Here is a 23,145-nt window from a genome sequence, read left to right as displayed (position 1 = left end):
TTCTCAGTTGATTCTTGGGTTGTCATTTAAGATTCTAAAATATGGAAACATTTGTTGATAAACCTATGGAATAACTACATTAAGGAGTTATTTATTAGACAACATCAATAGGATAACTAATTCATTTGTCTAGACTGCAGCTTCTGTTTTATCAATCTAAACGATTCATTTGATACCGTTTTAGCTTCACAAGCGCTTTATATGTAGGTTCAACATGACCGGCACTCACAATAATGAGTCCTATACATCCACATCCACTCATGCAATTATGAAGTGAGCTTGTTTATTTATTATTTCTAACATTGCAAATTTATAAAAGTTGCATTAGGTCTTTGTTTTTAATTTTGAATAAAATTCATCAGTCTGAAATCAGCCTTAGGAATGGATAAATATGCAGTTAGCAAATGTGGGTCGGCAACTTCAAATAAGTCTGGGTGCCTAGGCAAACCTGATATCCGAATTACTGGATGAGAAAATTAATGCATTATCATTTTGTCTTATATGTCTACTGTCTCTTTAAGATTGTGAGATGCATTCCTCAGTTACAGTATTTCACATTAAAGGGCATTTAGTGATCCACAGCTTCATCCCCCACTTTTCTCAAAAAAGTTGAGATTTTTATACCACTAGAAACCTCTGGTTTATCATACAAAACATTTCTTGCCGATTAATTCGTTTAGCAAAAATATCGTCAAATTTGAATCATATTCTGGTATACCAGAACAAAATTACAACACTGGCCACAACAATGCATAGGCCTAAGTCGCAAACGCAAAATCGGAATCAACTGAAATTTTGGGAATAAGCTTTTTTTTCTTCGAATATCTACTGAAAAACTCACAAAATACTCCTTTGACTTGCCCATTCATTTTCTAGAGTGAAAATTCAATTTCAAAGTTGGTAAAATTAAAGGTGTCATATCCAATTCAATTCCTGTAAAATTTAAGTTACAAGCTTAGTTCTGTGGTTGCTGGTTTATTTTTCAAAAGTATAACCAGCCATTTAGGGTATCAAGAGCTAAAGTGACAAAAAATTAGAGATAAGATCAGAAAATAAAAACAAGAAAAGGATTTCTCTGTACATGTATTTGATCTACAGAGTACTCAGTGTGTACTATGATCAATCATTTCATCCTTTCTTTTCAAAATGGTTGTATAGCAAACTCCTACTCACAGCTTAAAATAAATTTTCCAAACTAAAAAGACTTACTTTTGATGATTACACATAATTAACCCTATAAAACTGTGACCCACATATTGTAGTTGGGCAGGAACACTTCCTATGTGTCATTGGCCCCTGAACATGTTTAAAGCAAAGCATCCTATGTTACCACATGGCAGTTTTGTTTTTAAACATGTTCAAGGGCCACAAGTATAGGAGGTTCTTCCTGCCCAACGATGATATATATAAGGCACGTCCACACGGAGGGCTTTTGCTAAAGCAACACATTCTTGAGCAAAAACTTGGGTGTAAATCAGCCGTGTGAATTGTCTCAGGGATCCCAAATTCCCAATCCCAAGTTTGCAACAAGGATTTCACAAATTCCCCCGAGTGATTCTCAAGTTGAGTACTGGCCAGTCCTCGAGTGCAACAATACATTTACGATTCTTGAGTGCTGAGCTTCACCTATAATCATGGTTAATTTATATTTAATACGGCACAATTTGGCACGCGGCACTAGATAGGTTACAGTAAGCTTCTGGTAGTAAATCCAGAGCTGACGTCATCTGGCATTGCGAAACGGGAGGATTCCAGGCTTCAATTGAGTCATGTGAATGTGCACTAGGGGAATTGACTTAGGAATGTAATTCTCGAGCATGTCGATCTTCAAGAATTCTGGGACAGTCTGCACACAACTATAGGGACTAAATTTAAAAGATAACAAACTGTGTAAACAGCCTTTTTTCATTATGATATTTTTATTATCTGTTATAGATATCATCCTTAACCAATATTCATATTGGAAATAATTCCCCTGGGGCTGTGTGTTAATATTATTATACTTATAAGTTCAAGTACACACCGTTTTGTAAATCAAATATATCCATTTTTGTATTAGTTTTGTCGTTAGTTACTATGACAACAGAAACCATAACAAAGATGATCATGAAGAACTGTCTTCTAATCTGTGCATTTAAAGGGGCGTGACCCAATCCACAGCATGATCTCACTTTTTTCTTCATCAAAACTGACATGACTGAGATTTTGGTATCTGATCTGATCTGAAGAAAGTTAATTAAGAGAGTGGACCAAAAGTTTGTCATATAATTATTTTCAAAAGTGGGGAAACTATTACTTTTCGCAAAAGAATGCTAACTGATACCATAGGCCTTACACTGATACACAACTTTTTACACTGAGACCAACATATGCAATGCAAAGCTTCGAGTAGAAATGAATCATGAGGTGGCATAAATAAATCTTTCCAACTATCATTCAATAATGACTAATTAACTGTCTACCCAGACACATTGCCATGATTTATTACATGTCATTTTGTTCCTTTATTCTGCGAAAAAACCCAAGTTTACTGTACTTTAAATTGAACAATATTGTTATTTATCTATTTACCCAAATATAGTAAACAACACACCTGAAAAAGGTGGGTGAAATTCTTGCAACAAACCACCTGCTGTAGGGTTGCCATATGACTCATTTTTTCACATAATTGGGCTACTGTATTGTTTGTGTAGCAATTTTAGCTCATAAGTGTCCACCATTCTGATCAAGTTACTCCATGTAAATCAATGACATAAGCAATGGAAAAACCAACTAATTGGATTGTCACAGCCCTCGAATTAACCCACGGCACGTGCCCATCCCCACTGCCGTAATGCCCTCAAAATGTCCTTGCTGTGCCCTCTAATGAAGTTGCCGTCGGTGCCCCAGCCCTGCCCCTTCATTATAAAATCATCTATCTATGTTTGTGTGTGTTTTCTTCACTTTTGAGAAATTGCCTTGGTGCCCGTCTCAAATTTTCAACAGTTGCCATGATACCCTCTTGAAATATTACAAACTGCCGTGCTGCCTTGCCTTTTCAGTGAAATTCCAAGGCAATTTTCAACTTGCCCTAAAAAAGTTGCCGTGCCCCTTCAGATCCTTAATTCGAGGGCTGGATTGTCACCCATTAGACTAAAACAGTTCACCTGGCTTTTTTCTTCAGTGAGGTCATGCACATGTAGCTATTAGTGTGCATTACACAAATACACACACATAGTTTGTTGTGCACATGGCAAAACATTGGGAATGATCAACTTTCTTATAAATGGCAAAGACTAATTTCATCATGTCATATTATCTTGATTATGACACAATTATAATAAATGAATGATGAGAGCGTTCACACTATCACCACCTACGAATGCTACGAATTGGCCCAAAGATCAAAAGTTTCATCATTTGAAATGATGACACGATTGTAGTATACCGACAACATATTGAGTGGACACACGATAACAAGTTATTCTAGTCTTATGCAATTAATGGTGTCTGCTAGCTAAAAATATGGCAACATTGGCTTGCCATCCTACCTGACCCTGTTGATGATGCACTCCAATTGTTGACTACTTTAATTAGTCTACTGGCTGTCCATACCTGTATTTTATGTAACAATCCTTCTCTTTTTATACAGAGATACATCAAAGCGTACACCGACATACCATACAAATTAGTTTGGGTGTTACTTACAAAGGATTTGTCCAACATTGAACTTTTTGAGGTTGACTGAACAGGAGATTGACTCTTGCAGCTTTGGTTTGCTTTTTTTATTTGCTGATAGCAACGTTTAATTCTTTTGGAAATCTCTGGGTTTGTATCATTCAGGTATCAAAACTTCTTCCCCTTGACTTAACCCCAATTAGAGTAACATTTGAAAGCGGTCACAGACTCATGTTGTACATGGGAATTCTTGCTCTAATGTACTTTGGATACATTACCCCCTGCTTGATGGCAATTTTTTCTGACAGAAAAAAGTCTTATAGAATCATTTTAATTACCCCATTACTTCATAACCTAGATACCCATCGCATAATCTTCCGAAAAAATCATTCATTAGCAAGTACCGGTTAATACCAACGATTACCAGCAAGAGCTGACAACTATGGATATTAAACATTGCTTACAAGTTCCTATGTATGTGTGCATAATCTTGAATCTATTATACAATGTAGGTTATAACATTATTTTTGGAAGAACACATTTTCTTGCCAAATGGTCTATAGGCCTACAGCAAAGCTCCAAACTGCAGTGGTGTATCCAAGGGAGAGTCAAAATGGGGCAGATGCCCACTGTGACAAGTCTCCCCCCCTCTTGCCCCCATGTGGAATGCTGGTCGCCCTAAATATTTGAGATTTGCATGCCTGTCATGTACTTTTTAGCCCATTACTGACCATTTCCATCAAATTCCTGCCCTTGATAGTTGCCTTGCCCCCCCCCTTCCTCCTCTCCCCACTAAAAGAAACCTATACAGACTGTCTTCATGCACTATTTACTGTTCAAATGGTAGTTTAAAATGTTACAAAGTATTGTTTACTACATATAAACCTAGAAACTGTTGAAACAAAAATTACACAAAAATAAATTACACAACTTTTGTATAATTTCAAGCAAACGTTGGTAACAAAGGTTGGGCAGAATTTTAAACATAACATACAGAAAAGAGGGTAAAATTTTACGCCAGTATTTTAGGTACTTGTATATTTTGGGGGTTTTTTTCGGTGCAAATTTAGAATCTCTTGTCAATGCCATATACCCTCTGATTATTATGAGAATGGTGCATACTCAAAGAATAAAAGGGCAGTTACGCTATGACACATCTTGTGGAAGTAGATGCGGACCTTTGGGAAGGAATTATGTTCACTCTTATTAACCTGAATTGATCAAAAGTGGAGCAACTTCTTGGCTAATAGGGTTTATTCATTACTAATTTACTAATCACATGAATATACACACGCTTGCTCTCTTTAATGCTGGAATAACCTTATATAATTGTTCAAAAAGGTTAGAAACCATAACAGGCCCATAGTCGGAATTTATTTTGAGGAGGTGCAGACTTCGAAATTATGGACCTTATTGAAAAAATAAAACTGACTTTTCCAAAGAAATGACTTTTGTTTTTAGTGTACGAATCTCACCAGTAGTGGAAGTACAGGCGCTAAAACAGCAACACACAAAACTAAAGTTATTATACAAAGTAACTTTACACCTGTGAAATAAACAACTCACACAATTTCCAGAAGTCCCAAAATCACACAAAATCAAAGGAAATTGCCTTCAATGCCCCAATAGTCTTGTCTAAATGGTGCCCTTTTCAATTTTTTTCCAAATTGCCTTGGATTGTCTGTCCTTTCAAATTCTAAATATGAGGGCTGCCGTATACAGTATTTACACAAAAAGGTTGACGACAGTTTAAATGTACCCAAAAAAGGTCCTAATTTGCCGCCACTGGTCTGGATGGATCATATCGGATTACTTATTCTGTGGAATAGCTGGGTCAGGTTCATCAGAATGATAATGGATCCCACCTTGACAGTGTTCAATTAGACATGCCATAATAAGCACAATTATTGAAATAAGGCATAATAAGTACAATTATTGAAATAATTACGATATAATTCAGGAAACCAACAAATATTAGTGGGCGCTAAATTTAACTTTGCTTTGATTAAAAGTGACCTTGCCTAAAGGAATTGACAAAACCGTGTAGCATTTCCTGTGATCCCTCTCCACATGGATATCAACTGCAGATGACAAGTTCCAAATTTTCTTTATCAAAAATGTTGAAATCCTGACTTTAACCAGAACAGAGCACTGAAAGACCTTTGATTTTGATAATTTTAGCCCATTTCTGTGGGGTTTTTTTCAAGTGATTTCAATCGGAGAGCCAAGAAAGACCCTTGATTTTGATTGTTCGCAACTCCGAAACGCACCTTTTTCCAGTACACCATCAGCTCCCAAAGACCCAACAGCTGCGAATTCTGGGGAGCATACCCATAAAAAATGGGCAATCATATTTTACAGAACAAATCTGCCCGCCTCATCTTCCAGAAGCCCAGATTCACTTCCACATCCCCATTACTTGCCCAGCTTCACTGGCTTCCTGTGGCTGAACGCAATTAAATTTAAATGACGCTTGTCCACACTTACAAATGTGTCAATCTGGATTCTCCTGATTACCTCTCTTCATTGCTCCATATCCGCCAGTCCTCATACTATCTCCGATCGGCTGGTAACTCGCTTGTCATCCCCAGAACCTTCAAACTGGCTGGGGATACTGCCTTTTCTGTGGCTGGCCCCAGTCTTTGGAATAAGCTGCCAATAGTCATCAGAATGGCCCATAGCACTGAGACTTTTAAAAGTCTCCTTAAAACTTATCTCTTCCCCCAAATATGATGTTTCCCTTCCTTCTGTCTTCTTCTCGCGCCTCGCATCCCTTGGAAATTTGTGCGCGTTATAAGTTCTGTATTTATTATATGACACAAATATTGAATTTTGATATCCAACAAAATTTAATGTTAAATCAGCTTTAAAAAAAATCCTGTTTCCTCTCTTACTATAAATTCTCTAAATGACCAAGGTTTTTGACCCCTCACTGAACACCCCTACATCTGCCATTAATGAGGTAAGAAATTCAACAAAATCTCTATTCAAAGTAAAATGCTACAAATTAGGTTAACAATATGCCACTTATTAATATGCGGTGCTCATATAGGTGATCGACACGCTATCAAAATGTTGCTTTTAATCGATCAATGGTATGCCTCAGGAGTAAATGTAAGATGACATTTCTTGTTTTTGGAACCAAATCGGCATAGAGCTAGGCAGGCAGCCACCAGACCTAGTCCCAATACTTCATGTAGGGAGAGCAAAAGAAAGAAAACCCACGAACCAAGACTATACTATCTGTCATACATGTATGTTTTACATTTTGCGCTGCAAAACACGTACCCTATAGGGAGTCAGGAAAATTGCTATTGTTCAGGAAATTACACAAAATGTGAAATTATCACTGAATTGCCGTGAGCATATTAGCTCCAGCAATATAATTATGTTGGGTTTCATGGTCTGCACACCTTGGTTGCATTGTGCCATGAAAGCAGGAAACTTCTCTCTCATGAGTTGCAGGTTGTTCAGTGTATTCCCAAACCCTATTCTGCCAAATCCATACTTCAGTCAAGTACAATCATATTGTACAGCATATATGACACAAATATTGAATTTTGATATTCAACAAAATCATGAAGTCACAATTTAAAGTTATTACTAAAATTATAGATTATCTCAAATGAAAACATACTGAAATTGAAGATAGAGAGTGGTTTGCTCTTAAAAGCGGAAATTGTAGGCCCTGTGTAATTTGCAATGAATTATTCATGCTCTATCACCAGTTTAAAATGTATTTTTTCAACCCTTATCCTCCTATAAGTAAACACAGCCAAATTAAAAAGTCGCCACTAGTTCCATCCCCATTTAATCAAGTGTCTGATGAGTTTATGGCAAAATAATTTATATAATAATTTTCTATACACTTTCCTTCAAAGGTTGATACCAAATTTGATATCAAAAGTTTAATCATCATGAGCATAGGAACTGTTGTTTGTAAATTTGTGCAATTTTTAAAATGACAATGGGACTAAAATGGTCGCACCGTACAGCACTGGGACAGAGAGCCTCTTGCGAAAGTTATCAGTCTAGCAAGTGGGACTATTCCATCATGAACGATATGCAATGTTCCTTCAAGCATAATAAACTGGGCCTGCAAAAATTCATACACAGTAAAATATGAATATTTGACACACATGCTGAGGTACTCTATTTTAATTTTTATTCAGTTAAAAAGTATCAACTGTAGGAATTGGGGCAGGCGATGATTCTGCACAAGTTGTGTGGCATAGGGAAACTGTGCTTGGTTTATTCAGGAAGGATCCATGACTCCTAGCTATAATGTAAAGTGAGATCTCATGCAACGCTAGCCCGAGTATGAAAACATTTCATGAATTTTATCATTTCAATGAAAACCAATATAGCATTGTGAAGATTATACTATGACATTTGAGAAAACAGCGATTTGCCTGAAACCATGATAGACCTTTCTTTTTCTAGGGTCTAGTCTAAGCTTATTCCAAGACGAGAGTTTACGCTTTACAGAAAAGAACAATGATCTGATATGAAGTATACTTGATATGATACGGAAATGCCTAAAAGACAGTGAAAGTTTCTTGAGGTCCTCACCATCATAGTACAGTAATATTTTGGTCCCTGAACTGTGAATGCATGAAGTAGCAAACTTAAAGGGATTCTTTCCAATATTGCCAAATAACAAAACATTTTTCAGCCCTACACTGCACAGGGATCACTCCCTGCAGTATAATAGCCAGGACTTTTTCAGGAGGGAAGGGGGAAGGAGGCAAAGCAAAAGGGGAGCAAACTTTCACAAAAATGGTCACAAATGGGATAAAAAGTCAAAATAGGATGGTCAGTATCTCATGGGGGAGGGCAAGACTTCTCACTGGGATTTTTCACAGAAAATCCCTACAAATGGGCAAGTCTCAGACAGCACAACTTATTAAACAATAATTCAAATCTCTCCCCCTCCCCGATCATGCTGATACTGATATGAATAAATAATACAAAGAATATACAACAAAAGAACGATAATGATCACTTTATAGAAACTTGACATTTGTGACCTTTTGAAAATGAATTTATGCCCTAAAGTTACCTACAAGGGCTAATTACTAGAAATACATATTAACCATTAATTGTACTAATTTACTAATTAAACTTGACCTGTGTTTGTTTGTTTTGAGCATAAGCACATTGAATTAATCAACAATTATCAACAGGTAAAGTTCCAAAACTAACACCCCCTACAACGGCTGCATTAATTAGATTATAATGATGGGATACAATTTGATTAAAAATGATTTTTATGAAACAATAACACCTTGTATTAATTATAGAAACAATGTTTTGGAATTTCTGCTATGGTAAAGAAGCACACCTGTTTGTTTCCTGGCTTCATCGGTTGCTATGGCAACTTATAACTTAAACCCTGCTTTGTGCGGATATGAATAGCATAAGCCTTAGGCTCTCAAATATTGTATTTTTATACTTTTTAGGTGTTAAATTCATTATCCTCAGTGCTTTACCATATTGAAAGTTGCAATCAAATTATATCCATATTTATTCAATAATACAACAAGTAAGATCAAATTGGAAGAAAATCCAGGGTTCTTAACCAGGAACTAAAAGTTATTTTCCACACAAAAAGTACAGTCACATACCTAGTGCACCTGATAGTCAGCCCTTATTGATCATCGACGTCCTTCATAATGTCTGTGTTTTATTCTATGACACCTCAGATATATAATCCCAATAAGGAGATGAAGATTACCTTTGATTATGGGCCTATCTCACAAGATCTCTGCAAAAATTTCCTGCTCATGCATGATTCACAATATCAGAAAAGACTTCAAAAGAGTACATACGAGGGGGTATCCAAAAGTTTTGACATCACCAAGAAGCGAAGGAGCTATATCGATGAAATTTTGTCAGTGCAATTACTGGTCCTTCTCTACATTATGGTCCAAAAATGGTCTCATAAGTATGTTTACTTTTTTTTACAGGTGGCGCTAGATGGGCAGTAGGCGCATAACCTGTAAAATGGTAAAATCCTCCACTTGGCGTGATTAAGTTCCTGCATTTGAAGGTTAGGCCTGCAATGCTCAGAAAATCTATGATGGACGCCCATGAAAGCTATCTGTGAGTGATGATTGCTCATCATATGGCACTGTTGCTTTTACATAAAAAAGAATTGCCAAACTGATGACATGTCCCTCACAGATGAGCCATAGTGGGCGTCCATCACTTTAGGATGATGTAGGCCTAACCCTTCAAATGAGGAAATTCAAGAAAGTGGAGGATCTTATTTTCACCATGAAAAGGTTATGCGCCTACCGCCCATCTAGCGCCACCTGTAAAAAAAGTAAACATACTTATGAGACCATTTTTGGACCATAATGTACAGAAGGACCAGTAATTACACTGACAAAATTCTCATCGAGTATAGCTCCTTCGCTTGAGGGACTGGGTGATGTCATCAAAACTTTGGATACCATTTTACAGGTTCTACTGCCCATCTAAGCGCCACCTGTAAAAAAAGATGCTCATATGCTTCATGTATGATGGTTTTCACGTGAAAACATTTAAAGGCACTATTATTGATCCCAGTGAAAGTGTAAACAAATTAAAATTGTTAGGTAAAAAATGGGGGAAAACCAGTTTGTCCACTCTGAAGTACAAAGTGACAACACATGCGTATACAGCGCGTAAACAGTGTGCAGTGCTGTGTCTCTGCTGAGGTATGCGCACCTTCAAAGTCAGCACAATGTGTGCATCCGCGTTGGTACTTTGTACTTCAGAGTAGACGGACTGTACAGACCATGTATCAACAGTCAAAGTCCCTGTGTATTGTATGCTGTGAATTCTGGCATATTCATGAGGGCAGATCTCGATAATGCTGTGTTTATCAATCACGTCAGCACATGCGTATCTTCGCGTATACGCGGTAGAGCTTTTTGTGTCTTCACAATTACGCTATAGACCGTAAAAATATGCGGTAAGTGCCTAGCAGTTTTGCCTGTTGCATTTCATAGAACAACCGGCCCTCATTATCAGGTGATGCTGAGACTTTGACTGCTTGTACGCGATCTTTTTTTGTCCATGTGGAAAACAAAGAAACTTAGTTTTTATCAATATGCAACTCCATTTAAATTTCAAATGCATATGTAGAGACAATTGTCCATACGTTTCTACTTCTTAGCAACAACTAACTTTGCTTCAGGATTGAATCACTTAAATATCAAACTAAATGAAGGGGTCTGAAAAACATAAGATATAATAATAATAGGAAGTCAGGAGATACGGATTACAATAAGCATGTTTTGTTGTGTTTCTTATTTCCGGCTGTTTTACAATGCCTTGCAGATGTAAGTTTTATCTCAAAAGCAAATATTCCATGTTCAGACAGGAGTACTTCAACAACCAAAGTCATGAGAAAGTAAGTCAAGGTCCCAGACTATAATTAAAGGTTTATTTCGCAAATTTTTAGGGGAAAATCTTACATAAATGATACACACACACATGAAACTTTGAGAAATTGAGTTGGCCTATATGAAAGTATACATCCCGGATATATAGGATGTGAAAGATCATTTTAAGTTTAGTGTTAAGTTCATTTTAAATTCATACTGAGGAAAACATTTTGGCAAAATCTGTGAATGCCCCTTTAATTGATAGGAGCACTAGTTTCTCAAACATGCTAATCTATCAGGACTCAGTTCTTTAACCCCAATTTATTTGTACACTTATAGAATGACCTCTGTATGTGATGAGTCTCCAAACTCATCCTCTACAACTTTGAGGTCAATGTTTTGCAGTAATTCAAATAGAGATTTATTGAAACTTGCCTTTTGGAGATGAGGCCATTTTGTATCATATGCAGCGTAGACAGACAACTGGTGGATGAGTTGTGTAGCGGAAATTATAGCATCATGTGCAAACAGTAGGCCAAGTATTTCCTATTCACAAAATAATTTTTTTAAAGTCTATCTGGTTTCTGATCATAATGTCAATGTCAGTGCCAAATGATAATTTCCCATAAAATGAGAGGAAAGTCACAACATTTAATTTTTGAGTTATAGCCAAATTTTAAGTCTCCTGATATAAGCTTTGATATGATATATGACAACTGAGGGTAACAATCACACTTGATGTAAAAATGGCAACCACTCTATGATCTTTCCCTTTGTTTCCTAGCTTTTCCTATTGTTTTGTGGCATGTTCAATGGGCCATATTTCCTTTACCTATCTGGTGACTTTCCACTCATTTGTAGGAACAGGTGAGGTCTCCGACAATGAGAGTTTGACCGTTGTCATTAAACCAGGATGTACAGATGTAGAATCCAGCCTTCCAGTCAGGACTTTGCTCCTACTGTAGGTTAGTTCTCTATGCACATGCATTATCATTGTAGGGCACATTGCTCCCTCTCCCCTGCCCCCCCCCCCATGACTACCACCATCTACCACATCAAGGTGAAAATTATGCATCATTTGATTTGAATCAAAATGCAACAAGTGGTAGAAAAAGTAAGCACCTCAAATTGGCCAATCAGATGATGCTATAGGCCTCCATCAGGGCCTAGATTTCGTGCCAGTTTGCGAGAATCAAAACCATCAGAGTCACTTCACTTACACACTTAAAACTACGGGGTCAAAAATGACCCAAGCGGGGTCATTTTTGACCCCAGCATAATATCAACTAAACACCATACCACTAACGGGGTCATTTTGACCCCATTGGTCGGGGTCATTGCAATGACTACGCATTTGGGTCAAAGAGTAACCCCAGTGGGGTCAAAATATTACCACATTTAGGGGTCAAATGAAATGACCCCTTCAAAAGGGTTGCCTTATTGGGTTACTTAATGACCTCATTTCGGGGTCAAATGAAATGACCCATTTGAAAGGGTTGTTTTATAGGGTTACTCAATAACCACATTTAGGGGTTGTTTGGATTTTTTAGTAGGCCTATGGTCATGCTGGTCCCACCAGGACATAAGTGTGTTTCTGCACAGAGAAAGCATTACATAAACAGCAAACTGCAAAATGCATATGTGTATCACACTCACACACAGTCAGTCATCGCCTATGACAGTTCACGTATTATAAGCTTACATGATATAAGCTTATAACAACTGCAACCAAGACACCAGACACGACAGCATGAAATTGGAATGAATTTGCGTGCATAGACAAGGGTCTATATGCATCCTTGCAGTCTCACTTTTCAACTAACTTTTCATATTCCATCATGCAGACAAGCACACACGACAATCCGCTGAGCTGCACAATCAGAACAAATATGGCGCTGATGTGACCACGTGAGCCGATCCGAAATGCAAGTCATTATAAAGTTGACAAATTGGGTAACTTCGGTCAAAAAATTAGTTTTATTTATTAATCAACAAACATTAATTGCAGCTCATGTTTAAACTCATTTATGAATTGAGATTTTCAAAGCGGAAGATTGAAACTGATATCAATGCGCGACGGTATCGGCAAAATGACCACTAAGTTTTTGACCACGTTCGTCATGGCTAAAATGACCTCGTGAAAGTGGTCAAATTAAAACAGTACAACCCCCTTGAAGGGTCAAAACAACCCCAAACGTGGTCAATTCAAAATGACCACGGAAAATATAACCCCGTAGTTTTTAGTGTGTACTGCATGATTCAATTCAATGAAAGAAATTGATTCTCGCAACAAATGTTACGAGAATCATTAGGAGAATAGATTCAGTGATTCTCGTCGAATCTAAGGCCCTGCTCCATTCTCATTTAGTAAATTAATGCACTCTATTTACACTACTGAATGTCAAAATAGTTAAGAAATGTTTAGGTAGGGACCCATCAGCTAGTTTTTTAAGTGTTTTAAATTAACTAATTACCTAATATTTCATTTTCAACAATAGCCACTAACTTATAAAACTCTGTTGACTCAGACCAGCAAATAAAGCTTTTTCATAATGCCATAACTGACCTGTGATGTATGACAACTGCCATCCCTAATGACCATTAGTAAAAAATTAATTCCTGGTATACTATTTAAAACCAGTTTATTGACAGCCAAACTCTCATTTACCTTCAAGTTAGGTTACAAGGGTAATTAATGCAAACTATTTTGGCAGAGTGTGAATAAGGCTTGAAGGATGGCCCACTAAACGAATAGATTCAATTATACATGGTCCAATAACAACAATCTACACTCATCCATCACTGTAATCTATAAGGTATGTCCAGTTCTACTAGTATACTGTACAGAAGTTTGACTCTTAACGGCATAGAAGTGCAACCAATGCTTTTAAAAGATTCCCTTTTCTTTTAGTTCTAGATTTTCATTATTAAATTTGCAATGAGCATGAAAAATGAATTCAAATGAAAACATACTTAATTAGTTTTGGCCAATGGTTCTTAAGATGACTTGCAGATTTGTAATTTGTATGTTGAATATATTGTCCTTTACCGAATGACCTTAAATCATAAAAATTTGAAAAGATTTTACTGTACAAAAGTATACAGACCCCAGAGATTTTTAACATCCTGAAAAGTTCTGGTTGATCCTCAGGTAATATTTTGTGTAAGAAAGTTTAAGCTAAACAGTTTCTTCACACATCAAAACTGTTTTAACCCCCTGAGCACTACCTGCCAATCTAACATTGCCTCTGATTGGTCAATTACATTATATCTTCACTTTGATCACCAATCAGAATGGAGCTTTGCAAGTAATTCACCCCAATTATTTGGAATGGTGAAATTATTCTAACAATATTGCTGATTGGTCCAATTGATAATGAAAACTTCTTTCTTTTTGGCCAATCGGCAGGTAGTTCTCATAGGGTTAAAACATGAATGAAGTGATGCAGTAAAAAATCATTAGGTATATCAGTTCTAAAAGTAAAAATTATGAAAAAAACCCAACCCTGTCTTCCACAGAGAAAAAAAAAGACAAGCAAACAATTTTTATTGGGCCTTATTCATGAAACCTTATGGCCTTATGTTGAGAAATGAACTTGACCAAACATTGCTAATTAACCTGTTATGGTACTGACATAATCATAACAGTAATTACCTGAAATAGCCCAAAGTGCCACTATTTCAATTAAGGTAACAGGTGAGAGGGCAAGGTTAAATCATAAAATTGCCTCAGATTTCACTATATTACAAACGGCTCTGCATTTTCTTCCTTTTTTCTCCATGCAAAATCACATTCCTCTACCTCTACACTAATTTGTGTCTGTTGCTTATAATGAAAGACAAAGATAAAAACAATTCATCGCCTCTGATGTCACTGTCAATTACGATCCTTGATTGGTTTACACAGGTTAATCAGCGCGTAAAAGGAAGACCGATCTATCTGGTGCTGATCGGAGAAAAGGAATAGCAGCAAATGGCGAAAAATTCTGAACTTTTACAAGGCAAAAAGCAGCTTTTCTCGGCATTGTGGACATGGTGCCTTCGGTTAAGAAAGTTTCCTACTATAAAGACCTAACTTTTGAGATGGTTTGCATGTCGAAAGGTGCCAAATTAACAATAAGGCGCCTGGTTATAAATCTGCGTTCAGCAAGTCATCATCACGACACTTGTAAACAAACCGTGCTCGAATTTGATTGACAGATGACGTCAGACACGATCAATTCTTTTTATCTGTGTCTTTAATTATAAACTGTGCATTTACAGAGTTTTTGGTTTGAACAATTAGTGGGTTTTAGTGGGTTCGCCGTCGGACAAGTTTAGAACTGTCAAGCTTTCTTCAGGAGTAGCTCTGACTCCTTCAGGACAAAGTACCTAAGAATGAGACATGTAGACCGCCCCTTGCCTACTGATGGCTCAGGCTGAAAAGAGTTGTTCACTGAAGACTGCCCCTTGTCAAAAGAGAACAAGCAGATTTTGCCTATCTGCTAATATAAAAGGTTTTAGTGGCTCTGAAAAAAAGCCGTTCACTGAAGACTGCCCCTTGTCTCCTGGGCCTTGTCTACAGAAACAAGCAGACCTCGCCTATCTGCTGATTTTAAATGTTTGGTGGCTCTGAAAAGAGCCGTTTTTGGTTTGGTTGACTGCATGGATGTCATATGCAAACTAGTCCTTTTAATTTGATCTTCAATTATATAATGAACTTACCTGGTGCTCTGCTTGTGACTATACTGTTTCCTTTGATTAATTTACATGTTGAATTATTCCCATTGCATTCTCCACATCGATCTTCTACGGCTGTTGAATTCAACTGGTAATCACAGCCTACACGCTGCAAACAAAAACAAACAAACAAACATTAGATTTCTTAGGATTACTCCTTTTCACTCCATGTGTGATCTATTCTGATTTATCATAAGGATATGAAAGCAGAGACAGCTAGGCAAAAATGAAATAAAATGCTAGAAACTTTTTTTTGCCCTTATAGGTACCACATCCAATTTAGTCCTATAGCACTATCAGTGCCCGGTTAAAGGTACGATAACTCTTTCTACCACACCCTGGTGATGTAGTAAATTGTATCAAGTATATTAATTAACAGTTGCATTGTGTTATTGTTTTTCATTTGAATAAAGAACGAAAGCACTGTGCAAATGTTCAGGGTAGAGTAGAAAGAGCCACCGGGGCACCAATAGCGCTATAGGACCAAATTGGACGTTTTGCCTTACATGATGTTTTTAGATAGGCAAAAAGAGGGGGGAGGGGCGTCAATCCTATCAACTCAACCATTTAAAACATACAGTGAGAGGTCAACAACTCAACATGTTATTTAAACTTTCCAATTAGAGGCAATTTATTGTTATTGTTGGCTAGATTTTAAACTCAGGTTGATTTCACCAAACAATTTGATAAAAATAGTTGATCCAATTTTGACACTTTAGCAAAGCAATAGTGATTTTTCTTGTTTTTTTTGCTAAATTAAAAAACGATTTATCTCTTGCCCAAATAAATAAAATAAATAAACATTTTTGCAAAGTCGGGTCAACACTTTTTGTTTTTCCTAACCATACTGCAATGTGCAAGTGCACCAACATTTTTGCACGATATAGGTCATTTGAAATCCTAAATTTTGGTACAAAAGTTTTATTTGAACCACCATTCAATTTGCTCTTTCATTCATTCAACACATAATTGACTATAAAAGTTATGGGTGGTTTAAAATACAAAAATTGATAATATAAAGTTAAAAATAAATGTAACGTAACAATGGAGTACACTATAAATGTGTTAAGTTGTTAAATATAATGATGTCATTATGTGTCAGATTTAAGCATTTGGGAAAAGTAGCATTCAAACTAAATATCCACAAAGATGTTATCTTCAGGTTCATAGCACTTACACTTCCCAAACTACACCCAAAATATTGGAAACAATAAATGAGCTATTCTATTTGAAATCTACACTCCCCCGTGAAAGATTCAACTAACGTCTTCCTCAGAGGCAGTGGCGGCACCAGGAATTTTTTTCCGGGGGGAGGTGAATTTCAGAGTGGCCAAAATTCAAATAGTGTGCAAAATTGCCGCAAAAAGTGGATATTTACGTAATTTTGAGGTGTTTGCCTCAAAAGTGGGGGAGGCAAACTGGGGGGGGGGGGAAGAAAAACAAGCAATATCCCTCCCCCCATAGCGCCGTCACCTGCACTGGTCAGAGGGAGTACAGGTGTTCATATAGAATAGACAATTTAGGCAACTTTCATTTGAAATATTTGCTCCTGTTAACTGTGGAAGATTTAGGTAAAGCGCTAGGGAAGTATGGGTTTCAGAATTTAATTAACCCGCGCAATTCCATTTGAAAAATGGACCCCTTCTGTGGATGACTTTTCTTAAATCTTCCACATGGGTAAGGCAAACATTAAATGGAACAGCCTACTGGAAACGATAAATTTCCAATTGCTTAATTTAAATAAATTGATGAAATATGTTGACCAGAATGTAGGAAATTATGTTGATTTGTCATACTATTGAAAATAGCCTCATAGCTGTTATCAAAGTCCCACACTTCATGTTCCACACTTAATGTTCACAGTGTAAAGGGTATGAGGTTTGATATTTGGAATACAAAGTTACACTACAATGTTCAATAGCAAACCGAGTTTGTGATAAGGTGGACATGAAAAATATAAACAACGAGTACGTATATCAGATAAAATTATAATTTCAATTTGAAAACTGGTTTCCACTGATTACAATCAGTTATTTTCAGTGGGCCTTTATATGAACTTCCCAAAATATGCATGGGAAACCAATGTTTCTTGTCAATTTAATGTAAAATGTCACTATTAACCTGTTTTATGATTTGACTCTTACTGAATCTGGTTAAATTTCTGCATTACCGTTATATTATCCGCCACTATTTACCACACAATGCTGTGATGATTTATCAGCATTCTACAATCAATGCTTAAATTTGGTTGCATCTGTAATTTGCCTGTAGACGTAGTGTGACATCAAAATTTATTGTCGCTCTGCAGCTGGTTCACACTATCTGTGATGGAACCATGATCAAAATGATCACAACACAAAGTTAATGGGTTGCTGATGGGTTTGCACCAGTAACTAAAGTATGACGTATTGATGGCAAATATGGAGCAGGCATAACTCAGCCACCCATACAGAGGTTGAAAACCTTTAATTTGCAGCATTTTATATAGGATCAATCATTCAGTGCAGTGCCAGTGCGGCATAAAAAGAGAATGTTTCACTGAAAGAAAACTATTCATTGGTTTGACTTTTTTCTGTTTAATGGTAATTTTTCACACTTTGTCGATTTTTAACACTTTGCTAAAATTCACAATTTGCTGTTTTCTTACATATAGCCCTATCATAAGAGAATATTATTTACAAACTTTCAATGTCACAGTCGCTACGTTGAATGCCAAAAGCGAGAAAATTAAGTTTTGTGAAAATTTCCACTTGCACAGTTTTATCAGTATCAGAATCTATGTTAAATACATTTATGCATAAGGGAGGGAGGGGGAAATACCACGTATGAGTAAGAGAGGTGGGGGAACTGGAATATATAGGCCTGGGATTCAGGAGAGGATAGGAATATGGGCCAATGGGCTCAATACACAAACTACTATTGGTTACAACAATTTTTGAATAGAGAACATAATTATTTTGCATTTTCAAAGTTTTATGAAATTTGCCATGTCATAAAAACAACAGGATTTGAAACAGGGTCAGTACATGAGATATAAGTTATCATTTGGCATGCTCAATGAGTAACTTTGGGAGTTTATATCCCGACTCCTACAAATTTACACCGAAAATATGAAAAACACAACTTATTTGTTGCACATTTTAGCCAATTAGGACCCCAAATTTGAACTAAAAATCCCCTCCCTGGTTAAAGGGCTCTGCCTCTGACGAAGGGCTCTGCGCATACATGATAAAATTGTCAACATTTGCCAAACTACCTCAGTTCTGGCTATGCAGAAAATAAGCACATATCTGCCCCAGTCTGTCATGGGCAATGGTTCATGTTTAAAGAGGAAGCCCTGCTAGAGCAGTTCTTCTGGGATGAACTAAACCTGCCTGGTTATCAATTAATCAGTGACAAGTTTATCTCTGAATTCGACAGGTGCTAATTAATGTCGAATTCAGAGATAACCTTGTCACTGATTAATTTGATAACCAGGCAGGTTTGGTTCACCCCAGAATAACTGCTTTGACAAGGCTTCCTCTTTAACCCTAACCTTGCATCAGGCTACAAAAGGCTAGAGCGCACACAGTGACTGCAAGCGCATGCATCCCACATGATCCAATAATTGCGCAATCATCAGAGCAAACATATACATCAAAAGCGCTGGCGCTGGCAGGGCAGTGTACACATTCATGGCTTGTTATATATCCCAGGTCTTGTCCTCCGCATCCAAGGGGTCCCTGGTTCAAAACCAAGCTGAAGAAAACAACTTTTCCCCGCTATCGTCTTCCTTCCTTCCTTCTTTGCTTTCCCTTTGCCAAAAATCGGAACGGGTGTTAGGGTTAAGAGTTTCCATATTTATTTATCTCACCATGACATGATTTTATAGCAATTAATTACTTAATATTTAAACATGTAATAAATATGAATTTGAATGTGGAAATTCTAGTCTGCCAATTTATTGACAAATTTTAGTGTCATTATAGTCCAAACTGTGTAATTTTTGCAGCATTTGCCCCAAAAATGGCAATAGGTTAATGGCCGCCCCACATTTTTTGACCTCGTTATGGCCCTTATAGACAGCATATCACACTTTGCCAGCATGATCAGGCAAATAGCATTTTTCATGTTTGACATTATTCTATACATCCAAAATATAATGTTAACTTAAATGTATGTTTGCATTCACCAATCCCCAGCATGATTGAGTAAATCATGTTTTCCACTAAACTTGCTGGATTTAAAAGAACGCACCCAGTTGAACTCAAACATTGTTATTCAGTCAGTGCCAATTTAAACTATCATATGACAGACCCATTCAAAGTGTGTTTGTCCCTTACAATTCAATTACTTTTTTACCAGGTTCTTTTCTAATTTTTGTTGTCCAACTTCTCAGATAGACTTTCTGAGATTATAATACGTCTGTTCCCTCAACTTTCCTGGCATGACTTGTGAGTTTGGACATTATATATTCCCCATAAAAACAAAAAAGTCTTCCCCAGATTTGTTTCTTGAAATTGATAATAATAAATAATAATAATAATGGACATTTATAAAGCGCACAAAAGTGCTGTTGTTTCAGCCCTCTTTACAACATAACTCAAGAAACACAGGACCTACAAAAGTATATCTGTGATATTTGAATTTTTCTACACACTCGCTATGAAATGATCAATGCAATTTTTACTGAAGCTCACTACCACCATTTGGAAGATGCTGTGAACCACCAAATAGCAACAGTTTAAAATAGTTGCTAACCTTAAAAACATCACTACAATGGACTTTGATTACAAGTAATATCACAAAGGTGGAGCCAGTGGCGGCACTACGGGGAGGCAAATTTTTCTTGCCCCCCCACTTTTGAGGCAAAACTCCAAAAATCACGTAAATTTCCACTTTTTTCCACAATTTTGTGCAAAATTGGCAAATTTTGCCCCCCTGAAATTCACTTTGCCCCCCAATGCCCCACCCCGAAAAAAAATTCCTGGTGCCGCCACTGGGTGGAGCCACTGGACTAGGCTGAATGACAAACGGACAAACGAGTGTACCTCAGTAAGAATGAACAAATTAAAGATGCAGGTCATGTCTCGCTCACTCCCTTCTAAAGACCTCACCCCTTTAAAGGTTCCCTATACAAAACTATCATGACTAGTATCATACATGTAGAGCAAGTGAAGGGGTCATTCACATCAAAGAATTGAAAAGAGAGAATTGAAAGGAACAAATAAAACCCCAGCTAGCAAACAAACCCTGACTGGATTTGAGACCACTGGGGGATACCTATAACCCTTAACCATTTACTTGCAAAACACTTAGGCTTCCTGATTATAACAATTTTAAGGGCAAAAAAAGGTAAATTTCAAGGCTACATGTAATATGTACATTTATTTTGCGGTGTAAATTTTCCTCAAGAGAAATTGGCTAATTTAGTCCCCTCCCCTTTTTTTTGACAAAAACATTGGTAAAATATGTTAAACGCAATTTCTCAGAAGAACTGTAAGATTAATACTCTAAATTAGTGAAAATATTTCACAATGTGAGATAAAAATATAAGAATGCAAGTTTTGTGCATCTCAAACTTATTTTGACGGAGTTTGAGTCCGGGGAAACCATTCACAACATCAAACATTTCATGTATTATTAATTTCCTCATCCCCAAATAGTATGACACTGCATTTCAGTCTGAACAACATCAGGTCATGCAAATGCTGATTGCTGGTATAGTTGCAACTGCTCTGATCCAAAAATCTAAGAAATCATGAAAAAAAAATCTGTTTTTGTAAGAGATATGGCTGTGTATAATAATAATCTTAAAAATTTAAGTCAATTTCGGCTACTTCTGTCTTGTCATGAACAATTTCATCAGCACACAATATAAATATTGAATGGAGCTTTACACTGTTTTATCAATTGCTGTTTTCTTGCTTCTGATTAATTTCTTATAATGCAAATATATTCCTATAGGCCTTAATCAGTACTTAAAAGAGTTATCCTATGCTTCACAGCCATTTCTAAAACCTGTAATTATTTTCACGCTTTTGCCGGAATCACTGACGGTGCCTTTAAGCCGATTTTTGAAACATTTATTTTAATGGACTGCTCAAACTGGTGCTCAACACTACTTTATCAATGTACCAAAAGGTTAATATCATCCCGAGGGCCGGCTGGCTGGTCTAGCAGGATTTCTCTCTCTCTAGTCGTGTTCACATTTTGAGTTACACCCGGCGAAAACTTACGCTAACATTGATCAAAATTCCACAAATATTTTCCCTACTCCTACCGCGTGTCCATACCTAGCCTACTCCTAGTACTACGCCGACTAGTTTCACCAAGCATTCACTTCTGGTCGGTATAAACATTGGCTACCACTTCCGGTGTTTCTGTGACCTTTATCAACCACGCGATATGTAATTACTTAGTTCTGACCAACTAAAGGTCAAACTTACTCCGAGTGCCAGGCGTAATCTGCGTTTACATTGCAACTTACGCCTGGCGGAGGTTACACCCAGCTCGCTACTCCTGACTTTTGTCAGGAGTAAATTGTCGGACGTACGCCTGGCGGAACTTACGCTGACCATCGTTCACACTGCACCTACTCCTGCACTGCACCTATACCGCTACTCCTAGCAACTTGCGCCAACCAAGTTCCGCCGGGCGTACGTCCGACAATGTGAACACGACTTCTGTGTTGTTACCTACAAAACAGTGCTATTCTCTTGCCTATTTGAGTCTTAAGGTGTGATTGAAGATGTTTTGTGCCATTTGTGTGTCAGGTAACAATAGGCCTGTAAATGAACCTGTTATTATAACTGACCACAAAATGCTCAAAACAGTTCTCTGAAAAGCTGATGCGATTCTGTTGAAGGAAGCTCAGTTAGCCGTTACCTGCTTCCATGGTAATGATGTTGATGTTCATGATCATTTCCAGGCCCTTACGCAGGATTTTTTTGGGGGGGTGCTGATTTTGAAAAAGTTAATCTTACAATTGACTGCAAAGTGCATTCCAATCTCGCACATAAATAACTTGCATTTGCCTATCACAACAAGTGTGCAGAATCTCTGTGGTTAATCCTGCATAATTCATTAATTGTGCATCAGATCATGATTGCCAATCCTGGCTAAACAGTCCATAATAAGACACATCATTATTAGCCTTTTTCGAAGTATGGGGTACATAAAAGGAAGGCACGTCTTCATGTTGGGTAAAACCAGGCAAATTCAAAAGACACACTTCGTGCAGCGCCATCCTACTGTGTCTGCCACATCTCGAAAAGGCTAATTGATACTTAACTCTCTATGGTTCAATCCATCAGAGCATCATGACAATAATAATATGGACAATTTCAATTTTACATTGCATGATCCCAAAGCACTTTGAAAAGAATAAAAGTTCAAAAGTATGTTATGAGTG

At 37.1% G+C, this 23,145-nt stretch overlaps 1 protein-coding gene across 1 annotated transcript in view; it reads right to left on the bottom strand.

The window, feature by feature from the left end:
• LOC140170806 (ADAMTS-like protein 1) overlaps positions 1–23,145 on the bottom strand; it is a 311,693-nt gene that overhangs the window by 96,831 nt on the left and 191,717 nt on the right. Inside the window, 1 exon segment of the mRNA XM_072194025.1 lies at positions 15,738–15,861. Coding sequence (XP_072050126.1) covers positions 15,738–15,861 — 124 coding nt within the window.

The sequence above is a fragment of the Amphiura filiformis genome, chromosome 15 (genome assembly GCF_039555335.1).
Source record: "Amphiura filiformis chromosome 15, Afil_fr2py, whole genome shotgun sequence".
In the NCBI taxonomy this organism is placed as follows: domain Eukaryota; kingdom Metazoa; phylum Echinodermata; class Ophiuroidea; order Amphilepidida; family Amphiuridae; genus Amphiura; species Amphiura filiformis.
Note: the sequence above shows the minus strand (reverse complement) of the source record. Positions and strands in the feature narration are given on the sequence as shown.